The sequence below is a fragment of the Bactrocera dorsalis genome, chromosome 2 (assembly GCF_023373825.1).
Source record: "Bactrocera dorsalis isolate Fly_Bdor chromosome 2, ASM2337382v1, whole genome shotgun sequence".
Classification (NCBI taxonomy): Eukaryota; Metazoa; Arthropoda; class Insecta; order Diptera; family Tephritidae; genus Bactrocera; species Bactrocera dorsalis.
In genome coordinates, this window is record NC_064304.1 from 87601453 (window position 1) to 87621227 (window position 19775).

The window sequence follows — 19775 nt, forward strand, 5'->3', positions numbered from 1 at the left end:
CTGGAGGTCGGAATAAAGTTTTAGTACTAGATTAATTTTAGTACATAACAGTGCTGCCAAATTTAAAAAAATATGGGTGCTAGTAACCCTGCTTTATGAGAAGAAGCCATTTTGTATCTCATTGCAATTGAATTTTTGTGGAAATAAGCATCAGTTCTAGAATTTTTAATATAATGCCAGATTCTGGAAAAAAATTGTGTGAGTTACGTGTTTGTGATTTGAAAGAAGAGTTAGAAAAAAGAAATTTGGAAACTGTTGGAGCTAAGGCGACTTTGGTGGAACGGCTGGAACAGGTAGTAATAACAGACACATCCATGTAAAAGTTTACTTGACATGTGTATTTTTTATTTAGGCTATCAAAAGTGAAGGTTTAGATCCATCTAAGTACTTTTTTGTACCCAATTCCAAAGCCGTCGGTAAGAAAATTATGGATTCCAAAAAAATTGACAGAAAAGCTGTCGAAGAAATCAAAATTAAGGAGGAACCAATCGACGACGAAGAAATAGCTTTAAATGCTGAAGATGTGGGGGAAGAGGAAGATTATGATGATAATGAGCAATATGAGAACGACGAAGGTGACGAGGATGACGAAGTCGACCAAGTAGGTGATGTAGATGATGAATGTGTAATCATCGAGGAAGAAGGGCGAACTGAAGTTGATAAGGGAAATGGTTCAAACGATGGTCCAGAGGGGGAAGAGGAAAATGCAGGCGAATCGAATGAAGAATCGATAAATTTAACCATTGGTGAAGACGAACAAAAACTTTTGCATGATGAGGTGAGAACAACTTAATATTTGAGCGTTATATAATGAAATTGACATTTTTCCGGTCTCCAGAAAAGTTTTTTGTAAATATCTCATTAATAGCTTCTTCGGTTCTGAAAAATAATTTTCCTAGCTTTCATTTCGCCGTCCAGTCGATCTAATAACGTAGAGGAATATTGTATATTAATTATTTTACCGTATTTGAAGTTGTTGATAGAAATTAATTCTTTGCAAATTCCAAATATTCTGACTAAAACTTTTATAGTATTCTCTTCACTATTATGGCAAGAATAAAGATTATTTATCTCCAACTTTATAAGTAAATGTGCCAGTAGATTCATAGCTCTGTCTAATTTATCTCTAATGAGTTTAGGCTCCTCAGTTAAAAGGTTATTTATTAGCTCCTTTGTGCTATTTGAATTACTTAAGTATTCTTAATTTATTAAAATGGGTTTATATTTATTTCCTTTATAGGCACCTGATGAAAAGGAAAAATGCAGTGAGTACTTTATTTATAACATTTTTGTACAGTACAGATATACTTTGTAAATTATATTTGAATCTCGTCACTGTGTTTAAATTGATATTATTCGTGTTGCAAGTCTCGCAGATCTAAAGCGCTTGTGAAATATAAAATTAATATATATAAATATATATTATTATATATATTATGCTGAAAGAATATGTAATGAAATCAAAAGTAAATGAAACAAGGTTGAATTAAAAACTAATAAAAATAACTATTCTCCCTCGTAAAATGCCGTTGCTTGCCGGTTAATTATAGCCGATGCAGAAGGTGATACTACCGGCAGGAATTCAGCGCAAAAGAGTACAAAAACGGTTGCAGCTTTGAAGGACACAAGAACATCCAAGGGTGGTTCCAGCAGCAGTAAGGACGAGCGTAAATGCAGCAAGTCTGATGACGATAAATCAAAGAGAAAAGATGAGAAGTCCGGCGACAAAAAGGATAAAGACAATAGGTTGGTTGAATGCCAAAGTACAGCTACTAAACAGCAAACTTAATTCCAAAAAGGGAATGGACATCAAAAGCACACATTAATTTCCAATTAGGTTGTTGTATATAAGTTTATATCAGTTATTGTGTTGCATATTATTAAGATTTGTAAACGAGCCACAAAAGCGAGGAGCATTACCTGTCTATAGACAACAACAATATGGAAGAAAAAGGAAAAGACGTAAAAAGAAACAAGTATACGGAAGATTTTATTAAATAATATATTCTGAAAGAGGACCAGAGGAGAGTTTGCAGCGTCTTTCTCACAATTCGAAGGCCGTTCATATTTTACAAATATCAACACTATTCGCTGATATAAACAACACATACCAACAACTGTTCAATTATTCGAAATTAATTGAAGATTTGAAGCATCCAACGTGAGAATGTTTAACTAATTAACTTTCTTTTAATATTTTTCCGCTAAATTCACCTTGAATCAACCCGAAATTCGATTGTTTACGTGATTATCCAACTGAAAACAGTGAACAAAAATCATCTTCAAACAAGACTTCGCAGAAGGATGACAAAGGTAAATAGCCAAAAAAAATACAGGGTAGTAAACCATGGCAACAGCTGAAAGTGTAATACAAGATGGACATTGACGTAGGGCTTAGCAAAAAAACAAGTTCTCAGTGATATGATTTTCAAGAAAATCTTTAGTTTGGTTGAATTTATGTTAAGGAGTTATTCGACAAGGGAAGTGTGACCTTTCTGAAAGCAGTATTGTACAATCTTTTCACATGAGTGATATTAAATAGTTAGTAAATTGAAAGCAAAAAACATGTTTTACTCTACGCTGAAAACTTTTGCAAAAGTAATCTAAGATCACATTGATGTAACAACTTGTGTTCACCAAACAACTTTATATGCTTCTCAAGAGTTTTATATCACGTAAATTATAAAGATGCCTTACATTTAAAACCGGAAAAAGTCAGTAAATGCCGAACACCATCATGACACAAACATTTTTTAGCTTTCTAAAAACTCATAACAACTTGACGCCGATCAATTTTTGGATTAACGTTGTAATTGCAAATAATGGATTACTAATCAACCAAATCTATGCATCTAAAATCTTCAGTGTGAGTGATAACTTTTATTTCATATAAATAGAGGGAGGGTTCCTGTCCATCATATAAAGTACTTTTCAACGAGGAACATTGATGTCACCTTACATAAACATATGGCACCGAATGAAGGATAAGCCCTATCAGAGAATCATCAGCTGACCCACGATCATCATCAGTTGGCGCAGGATCATCATTAGTTGGTTAATTAGGTACTTTTTAGTTCACCGGATTTTACATACCCATTAAGTTGCTACCGAGTATTCGATTAATATTTTTTTTGTTCTAATTAACCACCAAAGTTCACATTTCCTTTGTCGAGTAATTTATAGGGAAATAATTTAAACCTGACGTTTATTTGAATTAAAAAAAATTTAATTGTAGATAAAGACATTTTATATCAAGTTATGATACAAATTTCTGGTTTACATTCAAGTTCCTTTTTCAAAGATAAAAATATGAAGACTTACAAAACGATCGCAAAAATTATTTGTATGTGTGCTCACCCTTACTATTCCACTATTATTTATATGGAAATTGCAGAAAAGTCTACACTGAATACCTCTACAAAATCGTCGTCCACTGGAAAGCAGACAACACCTTCACGTAATCTTTGGGTATCCGGGTTATCTTCATTAACGAGAGCCAGTGATCTGAAAACTATATTTTCTAAATATGGAAAAGTTATCGGAGCCAAGGTGGTCACCAACACCCGAACTCCGGGTACACGTTGTTATGGCTACGTAACAATGTCATCATCGTCGGATGCCAGTCGTTGCATTGAGCATTTACATCATACCGAGCTCCATGGACGGATAATATCAGTAGAGCGCACTAAAAACGAAATAGGCAGCAGCTCAACAAGTGTCGCCAAATCACGTGTGGATACAACAAAAAAAGATGATGACAGGAAGATACGAGACACAACTTCTAAGACGAGAGACGACAAACGTAAAACTATTGATACAAAGAAGGACGATGCATCAAAGAAACCTGAAGTGGAGAAGGATAAGCAACGCGATAAAGAAAAGGAGAAGGACCATAATAAAAAAGACGAAAAGGAAAAAGAGAAAGAAAAAGACAAAGACAAAGAAAAGAGTGTGGCCAGCAATCATGAGAAGCGAGCAATTTCTAAAGATGGGCAAAAAGATCGAAATACTCGTCAGCATTCTAACCGCAGCCGTTCCAATGACCGCAATCGCAACGACCGAAACATTCGTGATCAACGTCAAAGGGATCGTGAACGTGAACAGCGCCTCAGACAAAGGGAGTATATACAATTACGAGAAGAGCGAGAACGACAACGGTTACGAGAGCGTGAACGTGAACTACGTGAAGAAGAAAGGCGTCGGCGAGAAATTCGCGACCGTCAACGGCAAGAAGAAGCTCGCTTAGCCGAAGAACGTCGGAAACTGGCACAGGAACGAGAACGCTTAGAGAAAGAAAAAGCCGAATTGCTGCGTTTGGAGCGCGAAAGACAAAAACTAGAGCGAGAGAAAATCGAACTGGAGCGCCTCGAGTTAAAACGACAACAAATGAAGTATGAACGCGTAAAACATTTCATTTATTCGTTTCTTAGAATATACAAAATTCATATATCCACCAAAACACTCCCGCATATACAAATGCACATGATGCACGAACACAAACCGCATTATTTGCTCCTTCCGGTTAATGCCGTTGAGGCAAAAGTGAACAAGTTTCGGGATGTGTGTTTGAATGCTGATTGTTGGATGTATACAAAGTGTGATTATGATAAAATTGTATAAGTTAAATCCCTATAAAGCCTTAATTGCTTGAGATTCTCTGCAATGTAGAGTAAGCAAGGTGATTAAGCATCATCCCCGAAATGGTCAAAACTTTTAAACTAATATTTTAAAAACAAATATTTAAATATGTATAGGGATTAATCATTTATTTTGTCTTTTTCCCAATTTTCGTTTAAATTGTGCCAAAAGGATTATGCACGCCCGTGAGGATCCTATTAAACGGCTAGGAAAAAGATCCAGCGATGAACGTTATACCGAAGTTTCGAATCGGAAACGTTCGTCTGGGAGTGATTCTCGTTTCGAGGCGCCGCCACCACCGCGTTTCGATGCTAGTCTCGTGACATCATCAAGAAGGTAAAAAACATGATTTTTTAATGTTTTAAGTACGTATTTATTTATTTAATTGAACTTAAAAACGCCTTGAGCAAAAAAGATTGTTCAGCTTTATTATATGATTATAAACCCACAGCTATGATAAAAAGCGGGACGATTATAATAGCTCAGCATCTAGCAAGCGTGCCATTGATGACTTCCCATCATCAACCAAACGTATGGATTACTCAAAGCGCGACGATTTTTCCAGTGCGGTTACTAAGCGTGCGGCTTTGGACGACTATCCAGTTGTTCCACCGAAACGCAGCACTGATGATTACGGTAAGCGTAATAATGACTACTTATCGTCAACTTCATCCAAACGAATCATAGACGATTATGGGGCAAGCAAATCATCTCGTGATGACTACAAGCGTGAGGTTGAAATTCGTCATGTTCCAACAGCTGGTAACAACAGTGGTTCATCATTTCATACAAGCCGCGATGTCAGCTCAACTATTCATAAAGCTAATGCCGGTCGTTATGTGGATTCGGAACGTTCTACGAGCGGATACAGACGTACTGGGATCGATGACATTCGGTATACTATCTATTTATCATTAAGTTAAAATATATGTTTTATGCACATTTTTATAATTTGTAGCTCGTCAGCATCTGGAAATAAGCGTTATGAAAACTCAAATACTTACGGCACCACTAATAATGGCGGTAGTGTATGGGCATCATCTACTCATTTGGGTGGAAGTTCTGGTGGAGGTGGTGGTGTAAAATCTTACGTCGGCAATGGCATGTCAAATATGCACAGTAATTCGACGTGGCAAAAGTCGGTTGAAGAAAACAACTGGCGTCCAATGCAATCGGCGCAAGATCGTTTCGATCGGACATACAATGAACGATCCAATAGTGGTTACACTGCTGGAGGTATGTTTGGCAGTGCAGGGCGGTATGGCGGTCAAATGCGTTACTAAAGTTTCGTTTTGATAATTTGATGATATAGCTTATAGATTTATTTTCATATAATAATGTGACTGGTTAAAACATGTAACCATTTATCAGTAGCATTTGCATTCGCCAGATTACAATGGACGATAGTTGTTTAATGTTTTTAAAGGATCTTATCTGAAAATTAAATATGACAAGAAATGAATTATGCTAAATATTTAGGAGTTTAATTTTTGGGCTCCATGACAAATTTTCGATGATTTGAATGCTAAATAAAACTATAAAAGATGTGTTAGATTCAATACCAATATGAATATAATTATTGGAAAAATGCTTGACCATATGTTTGAACATAATTTTGTAATGCCTTTTGATCATAATTTGTAATGCTTAGTTTTCTCATATTTCAACAATATGTTATACGTTTGTCACTTCTATTTAATTGAATACTTAAGTGAATTTGGATTAAAATTAAAAGGAATTACATTAATGTAAAATGTAATCAAATTATTGTTGTTTCATTAATCATGCACTACTGTAAATCTTCCAGAGAGGATACCAACGGTGTAGTTGTGTCCACCAACACTAAAACACTGTGCGGCAATAGATATATATTGCTTACATCGACATTGTAGCCTTTTTCGCGTTGCTCCTTAGATGCATACAAACTAAAAATTCATTGTTTTCATATGATTAAGTCATGTTATGATTTTCGAAATGACAGTACTCACGACAAAAGGTCTACGGGTTTCAAAAGTAGCTCAGATTTATAAATCGAGGCAAGGAAATTTGTAAAAGCCACAGTGCTGTTGTTGATATCAGAATTGGTACAGTTTTGGTTATGCCCTTGCAACTATCAACAGCCTTATATAATATATAAATAGGTCTCAGTTAAATTCACATTAAAATACTGACCTTATTGAAGTTACTTTCTCCGAAGCCCGGTATACCATTTCTTGTGCCCCAAAAAGTTATAAAATTATCCTTAGAGGTAACTATTGTACCTTGATCATTGCATTTGCAATTCTATTAAAAAAATAACAAACTTAAGTGAAAAAAATAAATAAAGAGCCATTGTATTTACTATAATTGTACGGTGTGCAATGAAGTTCACCAGTGTTGGTTCCTCAACACTATTGGTGTGTCCTACTCCCAGTTGTCCTTCTGAATTGCGGCCCATCGTGTAGACTCTACCGCTTTCCGTTAATAAAATGGTATGCACAGAAGAAAAGCTCGCCGTGAGGATTTTATGGGGCAGTTCTAGTTTCTTCTAATTAATTTTACAAAATATTAATGAATATGTTAAACTAATGTATATAAGTATGTAGTATGTAAATTTATACAGTACAGTAGCTCACTAAAGTGCAATATTACGAAATTCCAGCACCCTTTTATTTAAAAACGAATCAGCATATTAAAATACGAAGCATTACATAATCGTAATATCTATTCATTCGAGACAATTTACAAATTTTAAATAGTCTGCACTTTTGTAAGGCACTGTCCGTAACTCCCGACTATCTGGAAGAAACATACGAATGCTGTTATGTTGCTTTTTTTAAATCCCAACTTCTTGTATTTGTTGCAGCCACAGGCATACAAGTCTCCGTTTTTAAAAAGAACTGCCGAAGTATTTGGACCGCAAAATATTTTCTCAGCCTTTCCATTCATATGCGGCAGTAGAACCTTTTGTGGAGTTTTTCTTAAAAAATTAGTTAAATAGCTATAAATTTACTTTAAGACACAGTACACATGTACATATGTATATGTTTTATAAACGTACTGCTGTGTTTGAAATTTACCCAAACCGAGAGCACCATGCGCGCTGGTACCCCAAACGTAGATCGAACCATCGGCGCTCAAAGCAAGCACATGTTCAGTTCCGGCCGCTATTTTCTCTACTTGTATATCCTGTAGCTTTATTACACTTTTTGGAGTATGATATATTTTGTTTTCGTCATGTCCCAACGAGTATTTTGAATTATCGCCACAACTGAGAACAGTACCCGATTGTGTTAAGAGAATACTGAAGCCATCGCCAACGCAAGCGCTATAGAAGATACATATTTGTGCATAAGTAGTATATACATATGTATGTATGTAGGTATTTGAGTATTTGAACAATCTTGTTAGAATCATATCTTAAACTTATCTTTGGCTTATTACTTTCTAAGAATATCCAAGAACTACAAATTCGTAAGAGCGTCCGTTTACACATAGTACACTTACGGGTAGGTTAAGGCAAAATAATCTAGCTTAATTCTGAGTTGACCAAAAAAAAAAGAAAGAAAGGGCGCCCAGAGTTTTATGTAACCTAAACTCATTACAATGAGGATTGATCCATGACAGGAAACCGCTGATGATTGCAGTTCTTGGGTAATCACAAGAATTTCGAGAGCTGAGAGTAAATCCCTATACATTTACTTAGAATGGTGCCTTCACGATCATGACATGACTCGAGTGTATTAGCTATTATGACAGTTAGCAGGCTCAAAACACAGAAAATATAATATTTCAAAAAATGAAAACTCCGTAAAGACATTACTACGAGACCTTCTACCATGTGGTTTCTAAAATCGAATTTCCCCATTATGAACATGTTTTAATTTCAATGAATGAATATACCTTATAATATGGTGGCTCCGAATGCTTTCCATTCTACTGGGATAATGTTTCCAACCTTCAAGCGATGATGAACCGAGTTGGCCGTGTATGCCCTCCCCCCACGCATAAACCGAACCATCTGACATGTAAATATTTAATTAAAATAGTGAAACATATTCTCTTAAAAAATATTTATTTGACGGAACAAATAAATGTTTACTTTTTAATTAAAACTTGTCCTATTTACTTGTATAACAATAACTTACCATCATTAACAACCACAAAATGTGAGTCACTAGCAGCCACTGAGCGTATGCGAGCTTTGGGAGGTAATTGTATAGGATTCATGCTGAAGCTGGTGCCAAATGCCTTCAATTGGTATAATACTGACCTAATTAAAATACAAAAGTAGACACTTATTTAATTCTCCTAGACAAGTTATTTAGTGTTTTCTTCTATTTACTGACCGCTTAAAAATTATTTCATTCGGTATAGCAGTTTCCGCATTCATTACTTCCCTTTCGGTGCGACCGGTTGGGAACTCTGTCAATGCTGGCTTAGAATTCCCAGCCTCTGCACAAAAACTGAACTCTACACTCTCCTTGGCTGATTGTACTTTAGAAGTGATATTTGAAATGGGATTCATTGCAGGTATATCATCATTATAAGAATAACTGTCGAAACAAATATTTATAGAACACGCAATTTACATACATATGTACAGTGGAAATGTTTTGCGCTTACCCTTTATTTTTCCCCAAATTTCTAAATATAAGTGGAATCCAATACTCCAAAATCTCAGAGGCATTTGGACGAAGTGAAGCATCCACCTACAGTGTTATGGTTGCAAGGCAGATATTGAAAATAGTGTTACATTTACATGTGTGTGTATGTATATGTATAAATTTGGAAACTTGCTTGCAAAAGATTGCCTAGGAGACTACGTAAGCCCGAAGAATATCCTGGAGGTATAGTAGTATAATTACCCTAAACAATTAATGCAACAATAAGTATACAAATATGTACAGAGCAATTGCAAATATCATGCTTAAGAATAATTTTTTATAAACGTAAAATTTTCATCACAAACTTACCGCCATTATTTTGGATACCAATTGCGAAAGATTTGAGGCCGCAAAACTTTTCTTTAAGCAACACATTTCACCAAGTATACAACCTAATGCCCATATATCACTCTTATGGTCATACTCCTTACCCTCGCACTACACAGGACTTCATTTTATTTAATTTTATAGATAAATTAATAAATGACTTGGACTTACCATCTCCGGGCTGAAGTAATATGGCGTTCCTAACACGGTTTGTGCCAACACTTTGGTATTCATTATTTTTGATATGCCAAAGTCTCCGATCTTTACAATTCCTCGTTTGTTCAAAAACACATTTGCAGTTTTCAAATCTCTACAAAAAGATAAGTGTATATACATATGTACATACATAGATATATATAAATTTGAACATAGATATATGTATATAAGATCAGCATAATACAATAATTTTGTTTTAAATTGAGCACATAAACTCTAATCCTTTAAATATATTAAAATCTAGCATGCCCATCCGTGGTGTATTAACCTTTCGTAAAAGTATCGAGTTAGAAAAATTAGATTTTTGGAATAATTTTTCATAAATTCGTTAACAAATTTAGAGTACAAAAATTTAGTTTTCAGTATGAAAATACGTGTATGCATGTATAGTATATTTTACAAGATCTTACCGATGTAAAATATTCTCAGAATGCATGTAATTTATGGCACTTGAAATCTGCTCAAAAACTGCAACGATATACCGCTCAGAAAAATAATCTTTCATCAGACGGTCTGCTATAACTTGAGCCAAGGTGCCCCCATCAGCGTATTCCATTTCAATTAGCAGGGTATTGTCTCTAATGAAGCTACCCAAATAACTGAAAAAAATCCGTAAATTATATTTATATCGTATTCATAACAAAAATAACAGACTTGAGAGAGAAGCCGCAGAGTTTTATCTTTAAATACCAATACTGAAGAATATCTAATATAAAAAGAAGGACAAAAAATTTGACATCCTTAAATGTTATGAGATCCAACAGATTTTTTCCACTTGTATAGAATTGGTTACTTATATAAGTATATACCGATGGAACCATGTATTTTTCATTTCCATTGCAGTTTTAAATAAAACTGTTTATAATTCCAAGCCATGAGTACTACATCGTTAAAAAGCTTGTTAGGACTTGTAAGTATTCGTTTTATTTCCAACGATATAAGAAACTTAAGAAGGAAAAAGATAAAATATTTGTGAAGAAGGCGTCATAAAACTCAGCAGACATTTTGAGACGAATATAATATGGTAATTTTCAAGTAAAAATTTCGGGCATTACTTGTGACTTCTTTAATATAATTATGTAAACATATAAATTTAAGTTTTCAAAATATTTCTTATTCTCAATTCTCTTTAAGTACTCGCATAACTGGCGCTTAATGTCTGTGAATTGGTCTTGACATCAGAGTACTCGTATTCGGAATTTGGTACGTATTGAGAACAAATTTTGTTTGTTGGATTTATTGTGTATTTACGTATATACAATTGCATACGTACACATCCAAACGTTACGTTAAATACCTAATTATATTCGGATGGTGGAGTTTAGAAAAGACTTCAACTTCATTCATAGCCAAATCTCTTTCGGATGGCGTTAGGTCTGCTAAATTAATTTGTTTGAAAACAATGTGATGATTATCAAATTTGCGTCGATATAATATCGCCACTCCAAACGAGCCTGCAAATATTGAAAAGAGTAAAACGCCTTGTCTCACTACCGAACATGTATTAAAGATAGTAACCGATAGAAAATAGATATGTTACCTTGTCCGACCACTTTAATTTTTTCATAATTACTCAGCCCAATCCGATTTATATTTGAAGAATCAAGTGCCTTGGGTATGAGACCGGTTACCGATGTATTACAAATTTGTGTTCCTCCGTTTTTATTTAAAGTTTCATCTTTCAATAATGCTGATACCGAAGATGAGGAGTTCGATATGGTGAAGATTTTTTGCGGCGTGACTCCATTAAATGTGGCCCGCTTTTTTGACCTAGATGCAAATGCATTCATGGAGGAATTACTTGATGCTGAGGAATCTGATATACGCCCATTAAAAAGCGGCAAAGAACTGGCCTTAGCTTTAATTTTTTTCATTTTTATGTGCAATCCGAAGCTTGTATGTACATGGCCATCCACCGCTACCTTGACTGGTTTTTGGATGACGACCCACTAAGACTTGAGGGACACTGGTCAGAGAAAATGTTGTGGTCAATTTTGTTGCCTAGCAACGCTATCTGTTATGCAGCTACGGAGCAGCATTTGTCAAATTTGTCAAAATCTATGTATATGTTCATACATATATTGTATATATTAATTTGGATCTACATAGAAATAAAAAGTATCCTTAGTCGTAAGTCTTGCGAATGCATGCTTAGTATACACATACATATGTAAATGCCGTGAAAAGACGGCTTTCATACACATACTTGCTCATCTCATACAACACCCACTTAATCGTAAACAAATGTACATACACGTGATTATTTTACCTCGTGAATATTTTAGTTAATGGCTTTTATTTTGTTGTTATTGAAATTATTTTTCTAAGTTTATTGTGGATTGTAAATTTTTTAAAAATAAATCTTAAGTTTACTTCAAGTCGACTAGTAAAATTTTACTTAACTAATACACCAAATCGCTTTACGTTGTATTTCATGGATTGTTTAAACGTGATCATGAATTATGTCCTTTTGAAACAATGATTTCGTACATGTATGTAGTAGACTCTGAGCTGTAAACATAATTTAAGACATACTAACTCATGTACATACGTATGTGGCACATTTCAAGCAGACATAGTCAGTAGTAATACGAACTGTGATATACATAATATTATATGTATGTATGTATTTACTTACTCTATCGTAGTTCACATTATAAAATTCATATAGGTTGAGAATATACATATGTATACACTTCAGTTTCTCGTAATTCATTAGTAAGTTTCTTCAAGCATTTAAGTTATTTAGTTTTGATATTGTACACTATGGGGTAATTGACTACGATGCTATTGGAAACGGAATCTTCGGAAAGACAGGCATTAACAGATGAGTGCCTTCCGCAGCATAATTTTAAATTTACACATCGCTTCTATATATAAAAATACAGCTTATTATTATATACAATATAATCGTCATCACCTAAAATGCAATACAACGTATAATCAAAAAATAAGAAATTGATTTTTATTGATTAAGATTCACTACATCATATGACATATACGAGTATATACATATATAACCAAGTGTTAACCAAAACTGAAATTTTATTTCAATACGTGTATATTCTATTCGTTCTTTCGTTCAATTTTCCTTCTCCTGTAAACTTATGAAAGGTAATGTTACATTAGTTTGCATTTTAGGTAACATTTTTTAAATGGGGATTTCCACATAATCAAAAATGAAAACGTGTCTAACTGTCTGTAATCTTCATTAGGTGGTCTCAATTATATATTCCTTTAATATATAGAAGGAATGATTAATTTTAACTACTTAACTATAAATCACGTATTAAATTAAGACATTGTATACCAGTTTTGCTCATGAAACTACAATACATATGTAGGTGCTCTTCTTTTTTGTTAGTTTGCCGAATAGATTTTACTAGCGAAGTTGTTAAAGATTTATGTTATATCCAATTTAAAGTTGTCAGCTCGAATAAAATTAGTTCTTACTTAAAACTTGCTTTGCTTTCATTTATTAGGCGCAATATGAAGTACTTGTTACTCGGTAACGATTGCATGCTATTTGGCTTTATGCAATTTACATACATATGTATACATGTATAAAACATATGATATTAGTTCTAAAATGTGCATATGTACATTTGTATACATATACATGCATATATGTACATATATTGTGTTATAAAACTTTGAAATAACTTATAACTCTTTACTTTTAGTTCCGATTGCATTACTACAACGGCCTTAAACTATGTTCAGACCGAAAATTTCAAAGATTAGATTACATTTAAGCATTTCATAATCCAACAGTGTTCTCACTGCCGTTAGAAAGATCAAAAAACAGCTGTCATTGTCATTCATGAATTCACATCGCTTAATATTTATCAAAAGAAAAGATTGTCATATAGTATTTTGAAATAAAAGCCGTCTTTTTTTAATATTTTCCATATAATAGAAATAATGGATGCATTTTTTCATTTGCTTGGTCGAATTTCAGGTGAAATTAGATTCATTGCTTTAAAAAAAATTTGTTTGTTTACATTTTTTTCCCTTTGTAGTGTCTAAATCAGCTGTGATAATGTAACAGTTTTCCAGTGCTGACAAGTATATTGCGCAAAATCAGAGTCGCACGGACAGATTTAGCGTGGATCAGTTTCAAATCATTTCAATGAAGTGATTTGGAACTGCCATTTTTGTATGGCGAAATCTTGATAAATTTTTAAGATTAGTGGGATAATCCATTCAACAGCCGAAATCGTGTGATTAAGTGTCGGTCTGAACATAGTATTAAACTATTATCATGTTATATAGCTGTAATGTGAAACTGCGTCATTAACAACCATATTCCAACTCAGGAAAATTGTAATTTGCCTATTACATGGAGGCAGGTTCAAGTTGTTTTGCTTTTATACCGCATCTCAGTGCTAGCCACATTTGGCCAAGTGTCCCGATAATATTTACGATAGCATGTCTGTATGTATGTATGTAAGTATGCATGGAAGTACATATTCCACTACAGCACTCTATTGGACGTATGTTTCCTTACGAGTATGTGGAATATTTCTGTTCGGCTTAGCAGGAACAACGATTACCTTCGGAGAGACTGGCCAAACTAAAGGTACCTAGCCCGTTAGAGCCAGGAGATTTTTTATCCTGGTTTTTATCGTCGTTGTCAAAGTTATCCCCCTACAAATATAACAAAATTAATATTTTAGGAATACTCTGAGTTCATTTCAAGTAAAATTCTACCCGACGTTCACGTTGTTCTCTGATCTTTCGTGCCAGTGCTAGAAAAGCCTCCTCAATATTAATGTTGCATTTACAGGATACTTCAAAGAAGGGCATATCAAAATTTTCAGCAATCTAATATTTTATTTATAATTTGACAATATTAAACCAATGGAAATATACACACGTATTAAGTATTAGTTTATTTAGTTGTTTTAAAAAATTTATTTTCAACTCACCTTTTCACCCCTCTCTTTGTCGACCGCCCGTTGAGTAGCAGAACTTTCACATTTATTGCCCACTAAGACTTTGACAACATCCGGTGACGCATTCTATTCAAATGAATGAATACAAAAATTATTCGTTTGTATATTTTGTATTTAAATTTTCTTCAGCATGTTCTTATACTAAATGTATATCCTTATTAAGAACATATTCTAAGGTTATAGCGAGCCGCATATTCAAGTTTTCATTGCCCTTACTGTATTACATTTGAGACTATTTTTACATTAGCATCGCAAGAATAAAATTTTGGGGCAAAGTTAACATGTTAATGTTTTTTTGCAAACCGGGACTTATCGCCATACATAATACATAATACATTATCCATACATAACAAGGATTACAACACTTTCTCCAAATTCCCTCACATTTTTATTTCACAACAACATAATTATCACCTAAAATTAATCTAATATGATGTGCATATGTATATATATATGTACATACATTCTTTACATAGTTCAAAATTTTCTTGTCATCTATGTAACTACTCTCTGACTATTTTATGACAAATAAAAAACATATGCATATACATATGTATATTATATGTATGTACATATGTGTGTAATTGTGCACACATGTATGAATATTTATAGTCGTATAATTAACAAGACAAACCTCTTGGATATTTCGAAGCCAATATGATAAATTGTTGTAGCTCTCCAAATTGGTCACATCATACATCAGTAGGATACCCATTGCTCCACGATAATAGGCCGTAGTTAATGTTCGAAACCTTTCTTGTCCAGCTGTGTCCCAAATTTGTAACTTTATTGGCACACCATCCAAATTGATTAATTTCTGCTTGAAGTCGATGCCTAGTGCAAATATTTACAGAGAATATTAATAGTTAAGCAAAAAACGAAATCATCCTTTCCTCATATCATGCAGTAATGGAAATGTTTTCCACACGCAATGGACAAACATATCCAACACTGAAAAGTGATATCCATTTGTATTACAAGTACTAAAGCATATTTTCACAATTTCAGAGCACTCCGAAAAAGATTTTTCGTCACTTTTTAACATGTTTAAAAACATGTATTACGCATATGTATATATAGACGCACTGGATAGCTCCAACTGTTTTCCATTATCTCTTTTTTTCTTATCGCACACTCTTTTGTAAAGAGACCAAGAAATGCAGTCTAAGTACATATACATATACATATGTACATAATTTTTTGGATAATTTTGTCAATTAATGTAAACTCTCTGAAATTGAGATTTCCAAAAATCTGCATATTCAAACCATTATATTAAGTTACCTATAGTGGAGATGTATGTGTCGTAGTATTTCTCGTCACAGTATCTATGGACAATACACGTTTTACCCACATTAGAATCACCTAGCACCAGAACTTTATACGTCGCCACAAAGTCCAAAGCCATCTCGATTTACGGTTTCAATGACTTCCCAGATTAATGCTTGGCTTTTGTCTATATGTTGTTTGCTTTACAATACGAAACGGCTCAAAACGTCGTTGAAGATTTTATTTGCAAACGTAGTTTATTTATATAAGTATGTACATAAGTACATATATTGTATTATATTATTTCTTTATTGGATATGGACAACGCAATGGATTATATTTTGCTTCCTTTAGCTCTTAGTATTATTTATATCTTCGCGATTTAGAATTTTTTGGTGAATTTTATTGTTGGAAACTTGGAATTAAAATTGTTAGCAAGTCTTCAGTGTAAAGTATGAATCAGCATCATCAAAACGAACTTATAAATGGATTCACGAAAAATCAATACAATCTTGACATATGAAAACAAGTCAAACGCAGACCAACTCCTAACCAACAGTTTGCTTGTGGAGTATTTGTGGAACGTGACAGACTTGTTCGAAATCAACGCCTGCGTTTTGTCAGCCATTCGGTTGAAGGGTTGTTATGCACATCTATGGGGTTGAAGATTGGTTGATTATTTGTTTACGATTTCTTTCCAACACAGATGTGGCGGTAGAGGGAATTTGTTATTCGCAAAACAGCTGAAAGCATTCGTAAATTACGAAAGCAAATGTACATCCATATGAATGTGCATATATGTATGTATGTATACACACCAATGCGGGTAGGTACTAGTAAGCGTTATTTTATTCAGTATGATTTAATTTTATTGAAATAGTCTTGCGATGTAATTTGTAATTATACTTATTATTAAGAAATATATATGTACATACGTTTGCAGAATACTAATACATATGTATATAACGCAAAATCATTTGCAACAGCCGTAGCCAGTGAGAGACACGACAAAATCTGTATTAATTGTTATATTATTATATCTTATACATATGTACATATGTACATATATATATACAAATTTCGTGTCACGTTGTATGTCCGCTATGATCCCTAAACTACTGAACCGATTTTAGTTAAATTTAGCGCACTGTGTCCAGTTCGAACCAACTTAAAAGATAGAATAGTAAAAACAATAAATAAAAAATACAGTGAAAGTTCTATTAAATGGGCGCTCTATTGAGCAGACATATACGTTAACCATGCACATTTTTGATGTTTATTAAGTACAATCTATTAAGCGAACTACTCTAGTTCATAACCAGACATTGAGAAAGCAGCCTGAAATTCGTTTTTTCTCCAATGAAATTTATTTGTATGAACATATTCAAAATTAAACCTCAAGTACAATGGCTCGAATTCTTATACCGACAAAAGCGATGTCGTTTTTATTCGTAATAAAATTTTCACTATATTAAATAGCTTATTTTATGAATAATAGTATAAAATGTATACCACATTAACAGTATATTATATGTATGTACATATATAATGTATACATACATACAGATATATGACGACATTGACATAGTTCAGCGAATTAAAAGACAGCGGCTACGCTAGCTAGGTTATGTTGTCCGAATGGACAAAAAACAATCCAGCTCTGAAAGTATTCGACGCTGTACCCGCCGCTGTAAGCAGAGGAAGAGGAAGACCTTCACTCCGTTGGAAGGACCAGGTGGAGAAGGACCTGGCTACGCTTGGAATATCCAATTGGCACCATGTAACGTAAAGAAGAAACGACTGGCACGCTGTGGTTAACTCGGCTATAATCGCGTAAGCGGTGTCTACGCCAATTAAGAAGAAGAAGATACATACATACATGAGCGTCCATTTAATAGTATATTATAGATTAAGACAATATCATTTGACATTCATTTCAAGTGTGAGCGTAATAGAATAATTATGGAAGCAATCACTTTTTACCAGTTGCAACGCAAATCATGCCATGCCAGATGACATGTGCCGTGATTATTATATTGCCGCGGATAGTTACAATTTCACTTCAGAATTAAAATTTAGTTTAACGCTAACCACTAACCAGCTCTTTATTTGAAGAACTGAAATTAGTGAAAAAATAAACTGTTATGGCAATACTTTTCAGGTTATTATTTTCATTATCAAAATGTCAACAATACGATTTATGGGCCATATGGCGTATGAGTAACATTTTCATAATCGCCTTAAATGCACAATAACTATTAATGCATTGATGCTGATCGTGTTTCTTAAAGTGTTCGAATATTGTACCGTTTTTTATTTAGAAATAATTATAATAGTTTGCAACAATCGGCTAACAGACAACTCTTAAAATATGCACGGTTATTTTAAAATGTTTTCAGTTAATATTAAAAAATATAGTTGCAGATAACTTTAATTTGGGCATTAAAAAAATATGGAACAAGCTACCTTTTAGTGATGTCATTTTGTTTATAAAGTTCTTTTATATTGGCGATCCGCTAATTCAAAATAAAGTAGAACACACGCATGTATGTATATGTACATATATATTCATTTTCATAAATATTCGCATATTATATAAGATACTATGCGTGTGAATGAACATTCATAAATGTATGTACATATGTAGTTGTACATGTTTGTACACATACATATGTACATATGTATATGTGATAGCTATATGGATACTTTAATATATGTATGTATGTATGTATGTAGTTTTAATAAAAACATTAAGAGGTGAAAATTCTAAAACCAGACAAATATCTACGACTCAGTTTACCATCTACGAACTACGTAAACATACAAGCAAATACAGCCAATTACATACACGGTGTTTCTACATTCATACATTTCAGCAACGATATGCTCAACATTGCACAGTGGGAGAAACGGCTGATTTAGCGGCAAATTATTTATAAATTCAGAAAAATTGGTGCTATTTTTGTGCCGATAATTTTTTATTAAAAAAATATAGCTAAAATAAAAATTAGAAAAGAAAGAATATTTTGTTTACTTGTAAATTAAAAACAAAATATTTTTAATCACCTATGAAACTTTCTTCCGATTTTAAGCAGCTTTTTTACCAATTCGGGGCCATCCATAAATTACGTCACACCTTGAAGGGGGGGAGGGTATCATTCAGAAGTGACATTGTGTGACAAGGGGCAGGGGGGGTCAAAAGCTTTGTGACATCACATTTCAAAAGACAACGACGCTAAGTTTCCTCCATTATTACTACAGATATTATTAAATCTCCAAGCATCATCCCATCTGAAACAAGTGCAATGTGATTGTTATTACCCTAGTGTCGAGTCATACTTATTTAAAAGATCGTGTAGCATATGTGGCCTATATTTTAAGTTCAAAATGTGACGACTTCTGACAAGGACGGGGGGAGGGGTTAAAAAGTCCTTAAATTCGTGTGACGTAATTTATGGATGGCCCCTTCTCAAAATGTTGGTTATATTCTTACAGGTGTCTATAAATCAACATTTCAGAGAACCGAACGAAAAAGATCGTGTTTTTTGACCCACCCTGATATATGTACATAAATACATATATATTTGGGGTACTCACAACCCGTCGTAAAGTATCGTAAAATCGTAAAATTATAAATTTTTACATTTGTTTAAAAAAATTGTTGTTGGATTTCATACAAAAATGAGTTTACACATTTACAATTCTCAATGCTATGTTATGT

General features: G+C 33.5%; 3 protein-coding genes across 6 annotated transcripts; 1 reads left to right on the top strand and 2 right to left on the bottom strand.

Moving 5' to 3' along the window:
- Positions 1 to 95: 95 nt before the first annotated feature.
- Positions 96 to 6402, top strand: LOC105229535 (SAFB-like transcription modulator). Of its 2 annotated transcripts, XM_049449460.1 has the most exons (10): positions 96 to 293; positions 353 to 778; positions 1241 to 1265; positions 1551 to 1746; positions 2267 to 2313; positions 3395 to 4391; positions 4810 to 4974; positions 5090 to 5274; positions 5326 to 5533; positions 5597 to 6402. In XM_049449460.1, the coding sequence occupies exons 1-10, from the start codon at positions 174 to 176 to the stop codon at positions 5919 to 5921; spliced, it is 2694 nt and encodes an 897-aa protein (XP_049305417.1). In that variant the 5' UTR covers positions 96 to 173; the 3' UTR covers positions 5922 to 6402. The 2 variants fall into 2 exon arrangements, with proteins under 2 accessions (XP_049305417.1, XP_011208180.3); XM_011209878.3 differs by having other exon boundaries at positions 97 to 293; positions 5090 to 5533.
- LOC105229534 (serine/threonine-protein kinase Nek8) lies at positions 6184 to 11804 on the bottom strand. Of its 3 annotated transcripts, none has more exons than XM_049449461.1 (16): positions 11368 to 11804; positions 11125 to 11281; positions 10238 to 10426; positions 9783 to 9921; positions 9594 to 9722; positions 9418 to 9486; positions 9244 to 9329; positions 8967 to 9173; positions 8766 to 8890; positions 8521 to 8638; positions 7679 to 7945; positions 7432 to 7597; positions 6980 to 7165; positions 6811 to 6921; positions 6627 to 6759; positions 6184 to 6563 (listed from the first exon to the last, which is right to left on the bottom strand). In XM_049449461.1, the coding sequence occupies exons 1-15, from the start codon at positions 11699 to 11701 to the stop codon at positions 6646 to 6648; spliced, it is 2397 nt and encodes a 798-aa protein (XP_049305418.1). In that variant the 5' UTR covers positions 11702 to 11804; the 3' UTR covers positions 6184 to 6563; positions 6627 to 6645. The 3 variants fall into 3 exon arrangements, with proteins under 3 accessions (XP_049305418.1, XP_011208179.2, XP_049305420.1); XM_011209877.3 differs by having other exon boundaries at positions 6627 to 6748; positions 11368 to 11802; XM_049449463.1 differs by lacking the exon at positions 10238 to 10426 and having other exon boundaries at positions 6627 to 6748; positions 11368 to 11803.
- A 2280-nt stretch (positions 11805 to 14084) lies between these two features.
- LOC105229536 (ras-related protein Rab-8A) lies at positions 14085 to 16824 on the bottom strand. Its single transcript, XM_011209879.4, has 5 exons — positions 16070 to 16824; positions 15420 to 15619; positions 14759 to 14851; positions 14541 to 14654; positions 14085 to 14477 (listed from the first exon to the last, which is right to left on the bottom strand). Exons 1-5 carry the CDS (start codon positions 16191 to 16193, stop codon positions 14364 to 14366), a joined length of 645 nt encoding a protein of 214 aa, XP_011208181.1. The 5' UTR covers positions 16194 to 16824; the 3' UTR covers positions 14085 to 14363.
- Between the last annotated feature and the right edge of the window lie 2951 nt (positions 16825 to 19775).

What these genes read in the sequence shown, in the direction of transcription:
- LOC105229535 (XM_011209878.3), top strand. Translation starts at nt 174, where the DNA reads ATGCCAGATTCTGGAAAAAAATTGTGTGAGTTACGTGTTTGTGATTTG. An exon ending in AAAAACTTTTGCATGATGAG is followed by an intron (nt 779 to 1,240) that starts GTGAGAACAACT and finishes TTTCCTTTATAG; the next exon opens with GCACCTGATGAAAAGGAAAA. An exon ending in TTAAAACGACAACAAATGAA is followed by an intron (nt 4,392 to 4,809) that starts GTATGAACGCGT and finishes TTGTGCCAAAAG; the next exon opens with GATTATGCACGCCCGTGAGG.
- LOC105229534 (XM_011209877.3), bottom strand. Translation starts at nt 11,701, where the DNA reads ATGAAAAAAATTAAAGCTAAGGCCAGTTCTTTGCCGCTTTTTAATGGG. An exon ending in TGGTATCCAAAATAATGGCG is followed by an intron (nt 9,487 to 9,593) that starts GTAAGTTTGTGA and finishes TTAATTGTTTAG; the next exon opens with GGTAATTATACTACTATACC. An exon ending in AATTTGGGGAAAAATAAAGG is followed by an intron (nt 9,174 to 9,243) that starts GTAAGCGCAAAA and finishes TTGTTTCGACAG; the next exon opens with TTATTCTTATAATGATGATA.
- LOC105229536 (XM_011209879.4), bottom strand. Translation starts at nt 16,193, where the DNA reads ATGGCTTTGGACTTTGTGGCGACGTATAAAGTTCTGGTGCTAGGTGAT. An exon ending in CACATACATCTCCACTATAG is followed by an intron (nt 15,620 to 16,069) that starts GTAACTTAATAT and finishes TATTTGCACTAG; the next exon opens with GCATCGACTTCAAGCAGAAA. An exon ending in GAGAACAACGTGAACGTCGG is followed by an intron (nt 14,478 to 14,540) that starts GTAGAATTTTAC and finishes TTATATTTGTAG; the next exon opens with GGGGATAACTTTGACAACGA.